The sequence below is a fragment of the Typopeltis vanoorti genome, chromosome 10, assembly GCF_054136105.1.
Source record: "Typopeltis vanoorti isolate ZY-2024b chromosome 10, IOZ_Tvanoo_1.0, whole genome shotgun sequence".
Classification (NCBI taxonomy): domain Eukaryota; kingdom Metazoa; phylum Arthropoda; class Arachnida; order Uropygi; family Thelyphonidae; genus Typopeltis; species Typopeltis vanoorti.
Window position 1 is genome coordinate 135,000,519 of NC_143558.1, and position 20,155 is coordinate 135,020,673.

The 20,155-nt window shown below is 34.5% G+C and overlaps 1 protein-coding gene across 2 annotated transcripts in view; it reads left to right on the plus strand.

Moving 5' to 3' along the window:
- The window catches only part of LOC150102820 (dynein regulatory complex subunit 4-like), a 180,262-nt gene that overhangs the window by 29,120 nt on the left and 130,987 nt on the right, over positions 1–20,155 (plus strand). For both annotated transcript variants that reach the window (XM_090399690.1, XM_090399691.1), the window contains exon 3: positions 11,552–11,749. In XM_090399690.1, coding sequence (XP_090255816.1) covers positions 11,552–11,749 — 198 coding nt within the window. The remainder of the gene's footprint in view (positions 1–11,551; positions 11,750–20,155) is intronic.

The following is a 20,155-nucleotide window of genomic DNA, read 5'->3' on the forward strand; positions in this document are numbered from 1 at the left end:
GGTGAATCCAAGTCTCCTCCATAGTAATAAATCAATGCACAAAATCAGTTTTATTCTTGTTAAAATGCTCCAAGCACTGTTCAGAGATTTTCATGCGAGTGCATTTATGATCTGCTGTGAGCAAGCGTGACACCCTTCTTGCGCAAGGCTGTTTCATTTGCAATTCTTCATGCAAAAGATGTCTTACATTTTTTTTAAAATGCCTATAGTTTCAGCAATTTCATGCACTTTGACTCACCTGTCATCCAATACCATATCCTGCACTTGATCAATGATTTCGGTGTTAACTTTTTGGACGTCGTTCACGTGGATCATCTTCAAGGCTAGTACGGCCACATTTACTTCGAATGAATTTCTTTTGGTGTTAAACCTTCTTTTACAAAGAATTTTATAACCGCAGGATACTCAATTTTATTCATTTGAAGGGATACAGACAACATTTTTGCTTCAGACAGCTGTATAAAACAAACTGCTTGATAGAATGACTTGCATGCAATATATGCAATTTTGCATGGATGCTTATGACAGATGTACTAACTTAGAAAAAGAAAATCTTACCAATAGTGTTGCCATGTATGGTCGAGGCCGAGATTTTCAGACCTACCTCGTATATCCCTGCCAAGCATAAACTTTACTTCCCATCTTTGTTTTCCAAATTTAAAAATATAGTAAAAAGCACTTTAATATTGGAATCCTGACAGATAACAGACTAATTTGGAGGAAAATTATTAATTTAAAGTTAGTATTGATGTAAATTTTTTATATAGTACTATCATAATTCTCGTGGAAAGGCTTAGATGTTGGTTATGCATTTTCACTATATAATTTAAGGAAATTACAACGGACTAGGATATACATTAAAATAAATATTTCAATATTTCACCAGTACAGCCACTCTGGTCTTGCTGACCATGCTTTGGATACCTGCCATAGAATACGGTGGAAGAAAGCCAGGATAATACACCGTAGCAAATACAGATATGAAAGGCTTTTCATGGAATCAACTTCAGCCCTAAGAAACGATCCAAACCTCAACAAATTTGGCTGCATGAGACTTCCTCAAATTTGGGAAACCTACATCAGAAGACCTTCAGCTCAAGAATACCAACATTGTCCGCTAGAGGGTGCCATCAGGACTTTAGGAGAAATAATAGCTTCAGACTTCTTCCTCATTTACTGTTTTGTTGTGCCTGCGTGCACAACAAAATCTTACCATTGTTCTTAAATTCTTGAAAATGGCAACGTGACGTTGCCGAAATATTGAAATATATTAAAATTTATTTTAATGTATATCCTGGTATGTTGTAATTTCCTTAAATTATATAGTGAAAATAGTACTATCATAATTTTCCTGTACACTCTCTGAGAGTATGTATCAAGAATTTGATGATGATGATCGATCCTCATGATACCTTGATGTGGTAAGGGACTTTGCTTGCCAACAACCCAGAGAGCTGCACCCTCTGTCCAAAAAGAAACAAAAAGAAAATAAAACACATGCCACTTATAATTATTCAAATCATTTATTTCAATAAGGGACTTTGCTTGCCAACAACCCAGAGAGCTGCACCCTCTGTCCAAAAAGAAACAAAAAGAAAATAAAACACATGCCACTTATAATTATTCAAATCATTTATTTCAATCAATATACTCTCCCTGCTTCGATACAGCGTTTGGCATGGTCAATTAATTCGTCAAATGAGTTTTTTATATCGTTTTTGGGATACTGTTGAGGGTCGTGGTTAATGCCGCATGAACGTTTTCAATGGTATCGTATTGCTTTTCTTTCATCGGAAAATGAAGTCGGGGGAAGAGAAAGAAGTCACAGTGTGCTAAATCAGGTGAATACGGTGAGTGATCTAACACACAAACTTAGTTTTTGCTCAAAATCTCTCTCACAATGTTCGAACGATGAAATGGTGCATTATCGTGCAAAAATGATCAGCTGCCTGCATGACAATATTCATGCCGTATGTGATGAATTCTTGATATCAATCGCTTCAAACTTCGAGATAAAACTCACAATTGACCGTTTGGCCAGGCAGAATGAATTCTTTGTGGATAATGCCCTTGGAATCGTAGAAACAAATCAGCATTATCTTTACTTTTAACTTCTCCAAGCGACTTTTGTTTGGATGCCCCTTTTCTGGTGGTCTCCACTCTGCACTCTGGCGCTTTGTTTCAGGCTCATACTCAAAACACCACGTTTCATCACCAGTAGTGATCGTTTCAATCAAGTTTGAGTCCTTACGAGCAGTTTTCATGAGGTCCTTGCTGTATTCAATTCAATGCATTTTTTGGTTGTCGGTCAACTTGTGGGGAACAAATCCCGAATTCAATTTACGAAGGCCCAAACTTTCAGGCAAAATTGATTTTTGAATCCCAGTTCATCTTCAATCAATCTCATGAACGATTTCGGGCTTACTTTGATGAAATCACACACTTTTTGGATGTTAACTTCTCTCAGTCCCATTTTTGGACTGCCTGGCTTTTCGTCATCCTCAAGCATCTCATGACCACTTTGAAATCACTTCAACTACTCATAAACTTGAGTACGGGATAAGCATTCATCACCGTATGATTCTTGAAGCATTTCATGTGTTTCAGTAAAACTTTTACCAAATTTAACACAAAAGTCGATCACATCTCTCTGTTTGAAACTCATTTTCCGATTGTTTGTCAAAACACACTGTCACTCTTGGTACTATAACTCAGCTTCTAATGAAACAAATGTCATAAACAGTTGACACAACACTAATGAAGGTTGCCGCTTTTGACAACAAAAAAGATACAACAGGTGGTGCCACTAGTTTCTTCTATTTTCGAAAAGTTCGGTTTCTTTTTGGACAGAGGGTGTATACCAGTGGTTGCTTGGCAACTGGCAGGTCTCATTTCGGTATGAGCCAAATCAAGCAAGATACCCTGGAAGTGGACAACAGCTCATTCCAGTACTGACATGTCACTGAAGATATGCAATATCACCAAAGAGCTCATGACTGGGCAGCTATTTGGCATTGCTAAATCAGTGTTATTGGCAATAGCTCTGTGGTAGAAAAGGTGAAGGGAAACCATTCTACTATTCTCCCATGACATCCATAGCCACAATGAAGAATGATGATAAAAGTGGGGTAACTACCAGCTTGGCAAACCAAGGTAGTACCTCTGGGCAGAGGGAAAGGAACATGCACTCCCAATCTCGATACCCGCTATGAACATCATCATCATCAAATTCCTGCCATGTACCCTCAAGAGGTGTACAGGATATGATAGTACTACATGAAAAAAATTACATCATTATTAATTTCCTATCTACAATTTTCCTCCAAATCAGTCTGTTACTTGTCAAGACTCCAACATTATCAGATCTTATATTTCTATCGTCTAAAGCACTTTGTACCGTATCAATCTACCTATATCTTGGTCTTCCTCTGGGTCGTTTTGCTGCCAACCTGGCAAAGAACACTTGTTTTGCTAATCTTTCCTCGCCCATTCTGTTTAAGTGACCATACCACCTGAGATTAGCTCTGCTAACGCATTCCTGGATGCTGACAATGTCAAGTTCTTTCCTAATATCCTCGTTTTTAATATGATATTGCCATTGATGCCATCTGTTCACGCCTATAATCTTTCTCAGGACTCTCATATCTGTGGTCTCTAGTCTTTGGTCAAGTGTTTTACTTCTGACCCAGCTCTCAGATCCATAAGTTAAAACTGGTTTGAACACTGTCTTGTACACAGCTAATTTAGTGTTCCAACTAATTTCTCTCTTATTCCATATGAATTTATTCAATTGACTTCCCACCTTACCAGCTTTGCTGATTCTGTTGTCTATTTCTATATTTAATTTACCATCTTCAGTAAAAATCGTGCCTAAATAGCTGAAATGTTTTACTTGTTTGACAGATTCACCATTCACAACACGGTTGACATTTTCAATGATTCTGCCTATTTTCATTGTCTTTGTCTTTTTATTGCTGACCTTCATACCATATCTATTACAACAGCTATTCAATTTACTCAGAGAATCTTGCAGACTTGTAGCAGATTTATTTAGAAGTATAACATCAATATGCATAAAGCAAAGATCTGACATTAACATCTCCAATTTTGATATCATGTTTAATACCACTTTCCTTCATAATGTGATCCATATAGATAATGAATAACAGAGGGGATAATGTACATCCTTGTCTCACACCAGATTTAACATTAAACCATTTTCCTGTACTTCCTTCAATTCTAACTGCTGAATTACAACTCAAATAAAGACAAAGTATTGCTTGATATAATGCCCCATTGACACCATATAACTGCAGCGTATTGAATAGCTCCTCTCTTGGCACCTTGTCATATGCCTTTTCCAGATCGACAAAACTTAAATACAGATCTTTGTTGTATTTCCATGCTTTCTCGACTATTTGTCGTAAAGTGAAGATCTGATCCTGACAGCCTCTATTTGGCCTGAATCCAGCTTGTTCTTCACCAAGCTTTTCTTCCACAATTCTTCTCAACCGTTTCTCAAGTATACTTGCATAGATCTTGCCAGGAACAGTCAGTAGGGAAATACCATGTAATTCTCACATGCAGTTTTATTTCCCTTTTTATATATGGGTACTATGAGAGCTCTACTCCGGTCATCGGGAATTCGTCCCTCTGTCCAGGCTTTCTGAACTATGCAGTGCAGCCACTGTAAGACTCTTTTACCACCATACTTCAGCATTTCTGGTCGAATATCATCTACTCCAGCTGCCTTTCCACATTACAAGCCTTTGATGGCTTTTTCTACTTCAAGTATGGATATGTATTCCTGCCTGCATGCCTGGTCAGTGTTTTTTTATCACTGTGCTGTCATCACTGCTTGTTTCATTTAGCAGTTTTTCAAAGTAATTACTCCATACTTCAAGGATATCTTTTTCTCTCATTTTCATGTCACCTTTTTCATCTCTAACTCCTTTTTCAGCACTCTTTCCTCCATTCCTAAGCTTCTTCAACAACCTCCAGGATATTTTGCCACCTTCTTGATATTTATTTTCTATATTCTTGTCAAAGTCCTCCCATGACTTTTGTTTAGCTAGTTTTACACAGTGTTTAGCATTCTTGCATTTGTCTCTATATTCTTTAAGAGCACAAGCTGACTTATTTGACAGGAACTTTTGATATGCTTTCTTCTTTTCCTTCACTGCCTCTTTAACTTCCTGTGTCCACCAGGGAGTTCTGATTTTTTTATCCTTGCAGACAACCTCACCACATGCCTCTCTTGCAGAATCAATCAATGTTTTCTTCAGAGTTTGCCACTGAATCTCCAAGGTTTGATTCCTGTTCTCAAACTCTTTCATTTTTTTTTCAATAATCTTTGTGTATTTTAGTCTACAGTTCACATCTGAGAGCTGCTCAACTTTTATTCGCTTTAAAGCTTTCTTACATGTTATTCTTTTCAATATGAAATTCAATTTTATCCAGCTCAAGACTAAATAGTGATCACTTCCAATTTCAAATCCTGTGTACACTCTGGCACCAGGGAGAAAACATCACTATCAACAATAACATAGTCAATGAGACTTTTCTTATTCCTAGCCTCTTCTCTCCATGTGAATTTGTGCACATTTTTATGTTGGAACATGGTGTTAGTAATAACCAGTCCATGTCCTGAACAGAAATCCAACAGATATTTGCCATTATTATTAGCTTTGCTCTTTTCTCCAAATTTTCCCAAAATATTTTTGTATGTCTCACAATCATTTCCTACTCTGCTATTTATATCACCAACAAAGACCAACTTTTCCTTTTTCCTTGTGTCAGTTGCTTTTTCTAAAGCATCAAAAAATTCCTCCACTTCTACCTTAGTAGAACCTTCTGTGGGATCATAGGCACAAATAAGTCTCATTGTCCAGTTCCCCATTCTCATATTTGCCCACATTACTCTACTTGAGACTGACTGCCATTCAAGAAGATTAGCCTCGTATTTTGTGTTGAATACTATGGCTACTCCTTCTTTTCCTTGATTGTCATTGACTGAATATAACATTTTGTATTTATTGCTCAGAAAGATCTCACCAGTTTTGGTCTTTTTTGTTTCAGTCACCTCTATTATGTCGATCTGGTACTTATCTAATTCCTCAGCTAGCTCCATTTCTTTGTCATTCATGCTTCTTACGTTGATAGTACCGATCTTTAACTCTGGTGATGTTGAGTTGGGGTTTGTTTTCAGATTTGTTCCAGTAGCTGACTTTTCGCTGTTGCCCTAGTTCCCTGGCGAAAACAACGGGGGCGTTGTTTAACCGGGCGACACCCCCAGCCGGCAGGAAATTTTGTCATGTTGTACCATCATTTTTTATTTTGGTTTAACCAATAAGAATACAGTTTGGTCGGCTAAATCCCAAATTGCCAGCCCATCCTCATTCGTTCAGTATCCAAGTAGATACCCAACAGGGTGCACCACGAGAAGGTGAGGATTGGACATTAGGTCAGAAGCCCTGGTCGGTTCTTCGCATTCCTTTAAAGGCTATGTGGAGGTCTCCTCTCAGTTAACCAAACGAATATCCGATTGTCTCAAAATTCTCTAAGTATGTAAATTTACATATTCTCGAATATGTAAATTTACTTATTAATAAATCGGTTACTGATTAGGAAAAAATGAATTATTTTTCTTATTTTGTATATGCACTAACCCCCCCCCCCCCCACTTAAAATTCACCCAAATTTTATAGAGAAATTAGTGAAAACACTAAATTAGCTGTATACAAGTAAGTGTTCAAGCCAATTTTAACTATCGATCTGTGAGCTGGGTTAGAAATAAAATACTTGACTAAAGACTAGAGACCGCAGATATGAGAGTCCTGAGAGTTATTATTATTAGGGTCGTGAACAGATGGCATTAGTGGCAATATCATATTAAATACGAGGATATTAGGAAAGAACTTGACATTGTAAGCACCTAGCCTGGCTGGTCGAGTGGTTAGCTTATCCTCTCTCCAGCTTAATGGCTGCGTGCTCGAATCCTGCCATGGGCTTTTTATTTTTGATTGTCTGTGGAAAAACTAGTTAGTTGTGGTGGTGGTGGTCAGTAGTAGGTGGCATTGGTGTAGTTGCGGTCAGTTGGTGGATTGAGTGGTGAAGACAGAGTTGTAGAGCAGGTGCCCTCCCTTAATGAGTCTTTGGACTCCCTGGAGGTGTCAAATTATTATAATAATAATAATATAATAATCTCAGGTGGTATGGTCACTTAAACAGAGTGGGAGAGGAAAGGTTAGCAAATCCTGTGTTCTCTGCCAGGTTGGCAGGGAAATGACCCAGTGGAAGATATAGTAAAAAGTGCCTTAGAAGACAGAAATATAAGATCTGATAATGTTGAAGTCTTTACAGGTAACGGATTAATTTGGAGGAAAATTGTAGATAGGAAGTTAGTGGTGATATAAGTTTTTCATGTAGTTCTATCATATCCTGTACACCCCTTTAGGGTACATGTCAGGAATTCGATGATGATGATGATTTTTTTTTTTTTATATAAAAGAGGGGAGTTACTTTTTTTAGAAGAACAGGTGATTTTTGCTGCATGTGTAAGAAGCAACGTCTGTGCTATCAACCATTGAATCTACGAAAGTAGTACATTTGTGAATCTTGAAACTGATTTAACTTGCATGTAAGTTAAATCAGTATCTTTCTGTGGAATATTTCTTTACAGGGTTTGGATTTAGTTAGGATATTGGTTATATCCAAATGAATGTCGTTGGCTATTATGGCTATAAAAAAATCTCAAATAAATGTTTTGCACATTATGTTTGTTTGTTTTTACAGTTTTCTGTATCATCGTCATTATTAATTCTTTCCATGCCTACTGGGACATAAGGCTGCATAGTTTTCTGGCTGCATAGTTTTCTGGCTGCATAGCTTTCTGTATGCATAGTAAAAATTTTATTTAATGAGGAATATATTTTTTTATGTGATAAAGTAATCTAAAAATATACATCTACAGTATGTATGTATTCGCATTAAATAATGCATTATATTATTAGTACCGGAGTTGCCATGTGATTAAGCCATAGTGATATAAAAGATACTTAATTGTAGTTATAAGTAGTAATGTTGCTTACCGTATGTTGTAATCCTTAAGGAATAGCACAGAAATGTTGTATGTATATTATTTGTAGGTTTGTATTACAGTAGTGTTTTTATGTCACCATCAGGAGAACCCAACTTGATGTAGTTGTGTTCTCCTGATTGTAAGCTGTTAAAAAATTTCCAAGTTTTCCTAATGCTAACTTTTAACTGTTTTACTCTGGTTACTAGAGCTTTGGAAATATTATAAAGGATAGTAGGCTATAGTTCTAGATTTAAAATTTCAAACAGTTCTTCATATAAAGAGTGTATAGCTTTATTTGTTTTGGCAAGCTCTATGCAAATAGCACTAGTTTTGCTCTTGTATTAATGTTACTTTCCCATTTGTAAATATTATGGGTTTTAGCCAAATGAAACTTTTGTTTGAATTTAAACAAGCAGAAATGGATATTATTAGGAATTGTAGCCTGTTCAGCTGCCATTCTAATTTCATTGTCCACTTACTGAATTGTCCTGCTTTTCATGCTCTCATTCTCTTGGAATATCTTCAAATGTATGGACAAGCTTTGGTATTTGCAGTTCTTCTTCTTATTATTATTTTAAAACTCCATTGAGTCAAAGACTCATCTAGAAGATCCCGTTATCATACACACAGCTCATTGTACTTTGCCTTAAACACATTCAAATTCTCTGTAGACACCACACTCTCAGGCAATGTATTCCAATCATTCACAACTCTCAATACAAAAACCTACTCATTCCCTTGCTCACTCCCTCCTTATACAGCTTCCAGGGATGACCTCTTGTTCTTTCCTGATCTCTCACCATTTTATGAAACGCCTCTTCTCTGTTAATAACAACCTCCTTTAATAACCCCGTACCAACTTGTACATCTCTATCATATCATCCCTCTTCTGCCTATCCACTAGACTTTGTAAATTGCATCTTCTCAATTTTTCTTCATATTCAGCATTCTAGAGGTCAGAAACTACCTTATTAAATCACCTCTGGACCCTTTCCAACATCTCTTCATCCTTTTGAAAACCAGGTGACAAAATCTGTGCTCATAATTCATCTTAAGTTTAGTGGTATTGAACACAACACAAAAACAAAATAAATAAGATATTTATTTAGCTGCTAATATATGAGTATATATCAAACCAGCATCTTCAGAGTACAAGTAACTTGTCACAGTACACAGGCATTAATAATTAAGTAGTAGTAAAAGTTCAAAATTGTAACAGGTATTAGAAGAACTAACTAACTAAAAGAAATGTTATCATCTAAATATATATATTTATTTCATTCTTGTATTGTTGTTGAATACCTGCAAATTTCATGAAGTATTTCATCTGATTGTTATAACTTTTTATCCACAACTAGAAGCAGAAAGTTCATCTATCAGTATGGAAATATCTTGCAGCGATGGTGGTACTTACTAGAAGATTTAAACAGACACTGGTCTTAGGCAGATTCTAAGTTTGTTAAAATCTAGATAGATTAGTTAAACAGAATTAATAATCTCTTACATGAACTTTTGGTTCTCTCCAAGTCATCGACACCCCCAAAAAAAGTCATAGAACCTTCCTGAATCCATTAAGTTGATTTAGGGTACTTGTAGGGTACTAAGTTGATTTAAGTTCACAGGATATGCAGAAATAATAAGAAGCCATTTTTTTCCTTCCTTCATCCTCTATTTCTCTGTTTCATGTCCAGAGTAATGAAAGTATACAATCCTTACAGTTGAAGTATTCAATAAGCAGTTTATCAGGGTATTTCATCCTTATGAAGGCAATATCATGAGAAACTTGAGTTTAGAGAATATGGTGGGAGAAGGACTGATGGTGAGTGAGCAGGAGATATATGAGGAATTAAGTAAAGTCAATGTAAATAAGGCATTAGGACAGGACAGTTTATCATTGCATGTCTTGAAGGAATGTTTCAAGGAATTAACAACGCTTTTGGAACATCTGTTTAACGTGAGCCTTGCAATAGAGCAAGTCCAAAAAGAGTGGAAAGTGGGTAAAATTGCTCCACTTCACAAAAGGGAGAAGATCAGACTGGCACAACAAATTATACATCAATCTGTATGTCAGTTATGGTTAAGGCTAATATTAGTGGGATTAGTGAGAACTAAGATTCATAATTGGGTTGATAATAGCAGTATTTTCAATAATGACCAGCATGGGTTTGTTATGAGGAAGTCATGCTTTAACAATCTGCTTATTCACTGAATTAAGGTGACTAATTTACTGGATAAGAGAGATGCATATATGATGATATACATAGATTTTTCAAAGGCCTTTGATACTCATAGATTTTCGCATGACAAGTTGATAATTAAATTCAAATGGAAGATTAGATAAGAGACTAATGAGTTGAATAGGTAATGCTGTCAGATAGATAGGTATGAGCAGGTTGTGTATGGGAGAGTAGTATTCCAAAAGAGGAAGGTCACTAGTAGAGTGCCACGGTAATCTGTTTTGAGGGAATTATTGTTTAACTTTTATGTTCATGAGATTGGGACAAGCATAACTGGAGATATGCAGCTGTTTACAGATGGTGCAAAGTTAGGAAGAACTATGAAGGGAACTATGAAGAGCAGAGCAGAAGTGGCCTTGCAGGTGGATCTCGATAGACTGTGTGAGTGGGCCAGTGAGTAGAGCTATCAGTTTCAAATCCATATCTTTGCATCCAAAGGACTTGTCTGAACCGAGTTACAGAAGCTCACTGAAGAGTACTTTAAGTGACAATAATTTAAAAGTTTAGTATTTCCATTGACTAATTCATGATATAGTATTCCAAAAACCTCTTAAAATGTGGACATGTGTAAAAAAATCTTTACGTAATGAAATTTTTTTTTATATCTTATCTTGATATACAGTAGAATCACCTAAATTAATTTCCATTAAAAAAGTTTTCATTTATTCACTGATTGGTAGTTATGATTTTTTTTTAATGATAATTACACCTATGAAGATCAGAAACTTATAGCACATTTATTGCCGTAGCGCTGAAAGACTAGTAAACATCTGTGCTGAAGTGAGATTTGATACCCAGTTATCAGGTTTTATTGGTTGCATATTTTTGACTTACTTCATGAGTAATTGCAATAATAATGTATAAATTGCAATCATTATCTTGGTAATCTTTTGCAGAACTGTGTATCTGACCAGAAGTTCAGAAAATTTAATTAATGACAAAATTCTTGAGTTAGTATAGCTTAAAAGCATTTATCCTAAAAGCATTATTTTGCTTGTTTTAATTAAAGTTATTTAATTTTCCTAAATTTATTTTAAAAGATTTTCACAAGTCATTTTATTTTATATTGACATTTAAAAATAAATATACTCTCCCTCCTGAATGTGTTGGTTCATTGATAGCTTGATCTTACTATTGGTTAAGACTGAAGGATTGGTTGTCTGCTCCCTTTGAGGAATAAAAGGTGTTAGAGGATTATTTTTTTTAATTTAATTCTAAATATTATATCTTTCAGATGAAAGATTTTCTATTTGCACTCAAAAAAGAATTAGAGTTATGCAGAGAGGAAAGAAATTTTTTTATGGTGGAACGGGATAAAATCACTACTTTATGGGAAATTGTCAAACAGCAACTAGAAGATAAAGAATCACAACTCCGACTTAAAGAAAAAGAGATTGAGGAAATGAAGCAGAAATTTCAAAATACTATGACTGTAAGTATTTTTATTTAATGATAATTAAATTGACTTTGATTAGTTTGCAGAGAGCATTCATTTAATTTTAAAAAAAAATTAAAAAGTAGGATCAAAGTTAATTATGTTATAAGAATAGATATGCAGAGTTAAAGTTCATTTTGACTCCTTTTTTCTGTAGTCATGGAACCCTCTATAATGCTTATGTCCAAAATGCAAGTGGGAATTTTAATAATAATGGTTCATGTTATCAATAAGGTTACATGGTGGTCAGCATTCTGGTGAAGAATTTATGAGACAAAATCACATGTGTTGGAGTGATTACTTTACTTCTAATTATTATTATTATTATTTTGTTACACCTCCAAGGAGTCCTGAGACTCATCGAGGGAGGACACATATTATACACTCTATGTCTCCGTCACTTCCATCCATCTCCATTATCTACACCAGTGATTTTTCAACCTTTTTTATAATATTGCACACCTAGACTAATTATTAAAAGTCTGCGGCAAAATATATTCTGTTAATTTTTTTGACTATCTGGCAAAAAATAGGCATAATTTTGATTGATTTACACACACAAGATATTAATAATAGTAATTACTTATCCTTTCTTGCTCCAAAAAAAATGTAAACTATATTTTTGATATTTTGAGTAAGAAAAACAATACTCAAAATTATTTATAAAAATTTTTATTGATTTTTTCAAATGAATATATAATATCCATATTAAAGGAATACTATTGAATAAATTTAACTGAATGAAAAAAACAACAACAATAAAAGAACTCTTACCAGTTACCTTAAAAATAAGAGAATTAAATGAAGTTATTTGTGAAAACTTATCAAAAGATTAAAGCCAATTAACACACAATTTTAAACCGATTCACCAACTGTAAGTTTCATAAAATATAAATAAGGGAGCTTCAGGTGCGGATGGAAGACCAGACACTAATAAATAAATGCGCAATTACGACATTATTTCTTTCAATTAATTTGTTTTTTTTTCGCAAATCTCGCTGCACACCTGAAGACCTTTCACGGCACACCGGTTGAAAATCGCTGATCTACACCAATGGCATCTTTCCACCACCACCACCACCACCACTAGTATATTTTGTCTGTAAATTGCATGTGTCCTGAAGGCTGATTTTGTCTGTGTGCAGGATGAAAAACCTGGGTTTCTGGGAGAAAAAACCCTGCAATCGTTGTATGAGATCAGCTAACTCATCTTTAATTGAAAAAAATCCCATATAAAGATATCCCATCATGATGAGAATCAAACTTAGGCCTTTTCCATTCAAAGGGTGTGATGAAGAAAATTTTTTAAGAAAATAATATTCGGCAATCCGATCTCTGCATTAAGGTCATCATCAGAAAAACACGTGTACAGGGCACAAGCTACATGACACTGTGACACTACACAAAAGTAGGAAAAATCTAAATGCTTTGTTAATAATCATTTCCCTAGCCTGACCTCTTAAAAAAAAACTGAATAAAAATAAAATAGAAATATTACTAAATAAAATGTACACAAAATGAAAAATGAATTCACAAAATAAAATAAACTTTTTATACATGTCAGTATAGTTCGCCCGCTGATTAGACGTCCCTCGACACTTCTGCGCATGTCAGAAAAAGGAGAATCCATTCTGATAATAGGGTAATCCATCTGTTTTCTGGGATGAGTTTGTTTATTATTACAGGTCGGAAAATTTAGCTTTTCTTTTACGAACATTGTAGTTTTTAAAGTGTAACTATTTTGCTTGTATAACAGTTGGAAAAATGTACGTAGAGTATTAACAAAATTAAAAAAGTATACCATAAAACAAAAATTTAACTAAGTTTATTTTTAAGAAAGTTTTCTATAAAATAAAAATAATTATACAGAAAAACAGAATTTTTTCAAATGAACTCAGATTTTTCAAATATTCTAAACTTACAGTCGAGAGAACTGAGACACTTTAATGTCCTAAACCGATTAATTATTTATGACTTGTTGTGACTCTTTTAACAAACTCATGCAAAAAAAGGTTGGGAAAAAAAACCCATTATCAAATCCTTTTAATCTTCATAGTCATCTGAATCGGTGTCCGAATCGCCTTTCTTAAACTTTTTCACTTAAACTGATCACCAAAGGGTTCGCATAATTCTTCGATAATTCCATCTCTGTCCCAATACATATTTTCCAATGAGGTGACATGAAAGCAATATTTTCCCACTTTTGAACTGTAATACTTTCAATCACCTGTTCTGAAAGCTTAAAAAGTTTCGACATTTCAATATCTCCAGTTACATTGCAATGGCGAATGAAACTTTTCACTTCTGCCCAACCATACTCAATAGCATTAATATCACAATGATATAGTAGTAGCCTCAAAGCTAGAAATCCATGCTGTTTGAGCATCGTGTCGAATTTAAATAGTTTAGTTGTGGGCAAGTTTCTTTTGACCAAATTAAGCAATTCAATTTTTCACATATCTGGGGAATGAGAAATGTCATTTGTAGAGAACCAATCCATAAGAACTTGCTTCTTATTAGACCAATTTGGAACTTTGTTTAATCGAATAGAGTGATATGAAGTGTTAGCAATTATTAACAACAGCATTTTTAGGAAGGTTTGGAATCAGTTTTTCTTCTGCCCACTTTTCGAAGATCGTAGAATTCATTTGCCTATGGTAATTGGCTTTGTATAGTAAGTTTGAATTCGGTAAAAAACCCATTTCTCCACCCGCACACAAAATTATTATGCGCCGCGAGTCATTTCCGGTTTGTAGCACTCCACATTCTTCTTTATACTGCCAACATTTTCCATAAGTTAAATTACTATCAATCCAAGTTTCATCTAGATACACAATCAGTCTTTTCTTCTCCCAGAAACGTCTTATTGCTCTCAAATACTGCGTTCTAGATAAAACAATGTCACTTCGCTCCATGATAAGTTTCCTTTTATTCTGGGACTTTTTAAAACAAAATCCGATTTCATGAAGTATTTTCCTTCAAGTTTCTCTTTTCCAAGGAAAATTAATTTTTTCTTTAAGCACAGGAATCAGTTTCGGAACAGTTGGCACCCTTTTCTCGATCACGTAAAATTTGTGAATAGTTCTTCTTATAACGTCTACATCAAAATCATTCAAAGCTACGGTTTCGATGGTTTTCTTTACTGTGGTGCTTTTTTTTTTAGGAGATTTAAATTTTGGCTTACCTTCACCTTTTGATTCCCTACGAATTCTTTTAACAGTCGATCCCGATACACCCACAATTGCACTTGCACGTTTTATGACTTGAGAAAGGGGAACAAGGAGATGATTCTTTTTTCTCAGAATGTCAGCACATTATTCAATATTCTTTTGCAAGAGCTACTGAAACGTTTAACAACAGAACTTGTTGACTGTACTGGATCCATCATACAAATTAATAAGAAAAAATAATGCAAAAAAGCGACAACAAAAATCAAGCTAGTACTAGTACAGCGACAGACAAGAAAGCACGTGATTTTGCATGTTGGCGACCAATTCGTACATCCTTCATTTCTTTCTCCCCTTCAGCATGAATTGACTATTCTTGGCAAAATGCCAAGGAGAGATCTACAAACGGTGGGCGAACTATATAATAATATACAGATGATTCAAAAAAATGTTTTTATTGCTGAACTACATTAAACTTGTTTAAGTTAAGGGATATTACATCCCATATAGTTTCTTAGCCGAATAGGAAACTCAAAGAGTTTCATGCCGAATATAGTAGAAACTATATAAAGTTCGGCGATTCCAAGCGTAAGCAAATACCTGGATACTGCAGCAACTGACCCTAAAGGTAGTGCAAGCTGAGGCAACTCGTGTCAAAGGTGGAGCAAGCTCCGATCACTATTCTTGATATTTACCCATAATGTGAACTTAGCTCCTAGGAGCTGTATTATTGTTCGACATTATGGGAGAAGGTCACTACCCAGACCGGTTTCAACCTTTATTGAGGTCTCATCAGTGAGTAGGCAGACCTAGTTAATATCAAGTTTGTAGTGAACAGAACTTACAACCCTTCTACGAGTTTTGCCAAGAGGTGTCCTAATAATTGAAGTGTAAATGTGTAAATGCTAACACTGCATTAATAGGGGATTCCTTGGAAAATAATACAATTGAAGCCCGAATTGAAGCCTTTGGCTCTTCATATATCTAATAATCTACATTAAACAATTTCTATAGTCCTCTCATATTAAGGTTTTTTTTTGTTTGGAGTTGTTCTAGATGCTGTATGGGTTGAATATGCCTTCCAGATTCTTGGAATTATTAATCCATCATTCTTGTTTAGACTTGGATGATGTGTCAGCATCTCACAGGCTGTTTCTTTGAAAGAAGCAGCTTGTGAGATGCTAATATCAAAAAACAAATAGAATATGGAATTCTGAAATATATAATCCATTTGTCTACTTTGCAACCAAATGCAAACAGCATTTAAAGTCTCAAGGAAGAAAAAGGAGGTTCTTATCAAAAACACTAAGCAGCTATTCAGAAAATGAGAATTATTGTTCAAGAGTAGGAATAACTCACTAAGAAATGAAATTGAATATGCTGATCTCAACAACCTTGTAAACAGGGTGATCAGAAAGGACATGTGTAAATGCTAACACTGCATTAATAGGGGATTCCTTGGAAAATAATACAAGCTTAAAAATAGAAAATGAGAGAATGTTGACTTGCTAGCCCAATTTTGTTAGTTGGTTGATTGATCTTTCCACTAAAAAACAAAAAGGAGAACCCACAAATAGCAGAAGAAATCTTGAAAAATATCAAGTTCTTTCTATAAGAAACTGTATTTTCTAACTTTACCCAACCCTTTATCTCCACAGATCTGGTACTGGATGCTATACATGAGATGAAAAATGGAAAACTCCTGGCAAAGATGATATAAATATTGAACTGTTAAAATTTGGACTAGAAGAATTGTTACTTGTTCTGATGAAATGCTATAGCAGTGTTGTTATTAGTAAATCCACTCTAGACAAGTGGCTATAATCAAACAAAATCCTCTTATAAAGTGGACATAAACACCAGTAGATTATTTCCTATAATATGGTATGGTGCAAAAAAAAAAAAAAAGTACTGAATAACTACAATGATATTTGTCGAAGTTCAATACTGTTTTTTTTTTTTTTTTTTTCTTTCACCATACTATATAAGTTATTCGTTAGAGTTGTTCAGAACAGAATCTCTGGCTAACTAAAAACCAGTCATGGGATGATGATGATGATGCAGGATTTAGGAAAAAAGTGTTTCTTCAACAGATCGCTTGCATATAATGGTGATGAAGATGACATAAGAAAACATCTACACATCAGTTTTATTGGCTGTAATAAAGCATTTTAGATAAACCAAATACAATAAAAGACAGAAACAAACAATAGAAGAAAAATTGGAAAAGCTATTGTGGAAAATAAAATAAAGTCACAAAAAAATTTAAGAGAAAAAAGAGAGAACAAGTTGATTAGTTAAAAAAAAAAAAAAATCAAAGATGGACACCGTGAAATAAAAAAGAGATAAAAAGCCTCGTAAAAGGAAAGAAAACAGCATTTCAGAGATATCTACAAGATAAATCAAACACATCAGTATGGAGAATCTAGCACTATATGAAAGAAATGAGGAAAATTAAGCAGGCATACTGAAATAACTAGTTCACAGAATTAGAACATAATTTTTATGGTACTCAAGACTGATAAATAATGCAGGTTCGAAAGAAAGAACTGAATGTACTAAAAAATGAACTAGAACTAACAAATATTGGATTGGATAAATGGAAAGATTATTTTCAAAGCCTATGCACAGAAAAGAATGACGATAATATAATGAAAGATGATGATATTAAGGAAAAGACAAGGTAACTTATGAAATGACAGAAAAATATATTAAAAAAAAAACCCTTAAATATCTAAAAAAAATAAGCCAGAATAGATAAAGTATATAATGAACTATTAAAATTTGTAGGAAACAAATATACGAAATTGTGATATTCTAAATATTGTACAGCATTTAAAGAATGAAAAATACCAAATGACTGGCAAGAGAACATAACAGTATCATTTTCCAAAAAAGTTACATTTGTATATATTCTTAATTAGTTCTGAAATTTGTTTTGGTATTTTTATCATCTTTAATAACCTGCATATATTATAAATTTGAATAATTCAGAGATATCAGGGGGAAATTTAGACTTTATTAAATAAAGACTGTCTAATAGTGGTATATTAGTAAATAAAGAAGTGACATCAAAACTAATAATTATGTCTGAATTTTAAGGATATGAGTTTTAACTAGTGATTTGAAATGGACTGAATTTTTTTACAAAAGTAGAGGAGTTGCCAGTAAAGGGGGGGGGGGCGATAAGAGACTTAGCTGTTGGGCAGGTTTATAAGTAGGACTATCTATGCTATCAACTAAAGGGCATAGGGGAATATTAGATTTGTTCAATTTAAGTACTCCATAATATGGGGTGGTTTAGCATGAATAATTTTTATTTTGTTCATCATTCTGTTAGTGTGTTAAGTCAAAGGCATAATTTTGCTGTTATACACCTAGGCAAGTTCCAAAAGTGAAAATAATAGCTTCTGTTGAATGAGAAATATACAACCTGCTTCTGATTATAGATTTCATCCACACATTCATTTGGATGTAGCCAACATCTTAATCCAATCCAATCAAAATCTCCCAACAACAATATGCCAGAATCAAATCTTTAAAAGAGCTCTAAAGTAATAATAACAGTAATAACAATATTATAATAACTACAGCAGACAAAGGTAATGCAGCTGTGGTTATGAATCTAACCGAATATGAAAGCAAAATGTGCATACTTTTACAAGAGCATTCCACATACTAGATCATTGATCATGATCCTGCTAACTTGCTAAAGAATAAAGTTCACAAATTACTGAAAAAAAGGTAACTTTCTGGCCAAAAGAAACTGTTAACAAACTCAAGCTTTTTCACATAAAAAAGCACCCAGAATATATGGAGAACCTAAAATTCACAAACGGGAGGGTGTAGATAGTATAAACAGTCCTATATACAAACTTGCTAAACTTTTAGATAAATTACTTGCTAATTTATCTAAAAGTTTAGATAAATTGCTTCGCTATTTACCAGTGCACCATTAATTGAAACCCAAACAACATCATCGACATCAAATTCCAGACATGTACCCTGAAGGGGTTTACAGGATATTATGATAGTACTACATAAAGAACTTACATCATTACTAACTATCAGCAATTTTCTTCCAAATCAATCTGTTATCTGTCAAGACAACAACATTATCAGATCTTATAGTTATGTCTTCTAAGCCAATTTTTACTGTAACAATCAACCTATATCTGGTCTTCCTCTGGGTCTTCTTTCTGCTAAACCAATTTTGTCAATTTTTCCTCTCCCATTCTGTTCAAGTGACATACCATCTGAGATTAGCTCTGCCAACACATTCTTGGATGCTAACAATGTTAAGTTCTTTCCTAATATCCTCATTTTTAATATGATATTACCATTGATGTCACCTGTTCATGCCCTTAATCTTTCTCAAGACTCTCATATCTATGGTCTCTAGTCTTTGGTCAGGTGTTTTATTTCTAACCTAGCTCTCAGATCCATAAGTTAAAATTGGTTTTAACAGTGTCTTTTATACAGCTAATTTAGTGTTTTGACTAATTTCTCTCTTATTCCATATAAATTCATTCATTTGTCTTTTTTTTTTATGTCAAGCTTATGCATGAGAGATTATTAATCAGGCCTTCATGGAGTTAAAAGACTCATCATGGGAGGTCCTTCCTAGGAAACACGAAGTCTATCATACCACTCCTTGAACTCATTGACCATTCTTGCTCTCACAACTCTGTTAAGCAATGCATTCCACGTTTAACCACCCTCCATGCAAAGAAACCTCTCCTCACCCTCTTGCTCATAGCTTCCTTTTGTAACTCCCAGGGATGGCCCCTTGTCATCGCTCCTTCCCACTGTTCCACCAAGCGAAAAAAACTCCCCAGTGTCAACCTGTAACTACCTCTCAACAGTTTAAAAGTCTCAATCATATCACCTCTCCTTCTATCTACCAAACTCTGCAGTCCACATTCCCTCAGCCAATCCTCATAACTAACATTGTAGAGTCCTGAAACCATCTTTGTTATCTGCCTCTGCACCCTTTCCACAGTTAATTTATCCCCTTCAAATCCTGCTGATCAAATTTGAGAACAATAGTCTAAGTGATCTTAGACTATTGGTCTGATCAGGGTCTTATACAATTATTATTTCGGGCTACTCCAAGGAGTCCTTAGACTCAGGAACAGTAACTCTTTTATCTCTGCAGGTCACCGTTCTTCTCAATATTGCAATGTTCTTTGAATTTCAGGTTTCTATCAATCATCACCCATCGATCTGTTGTCTA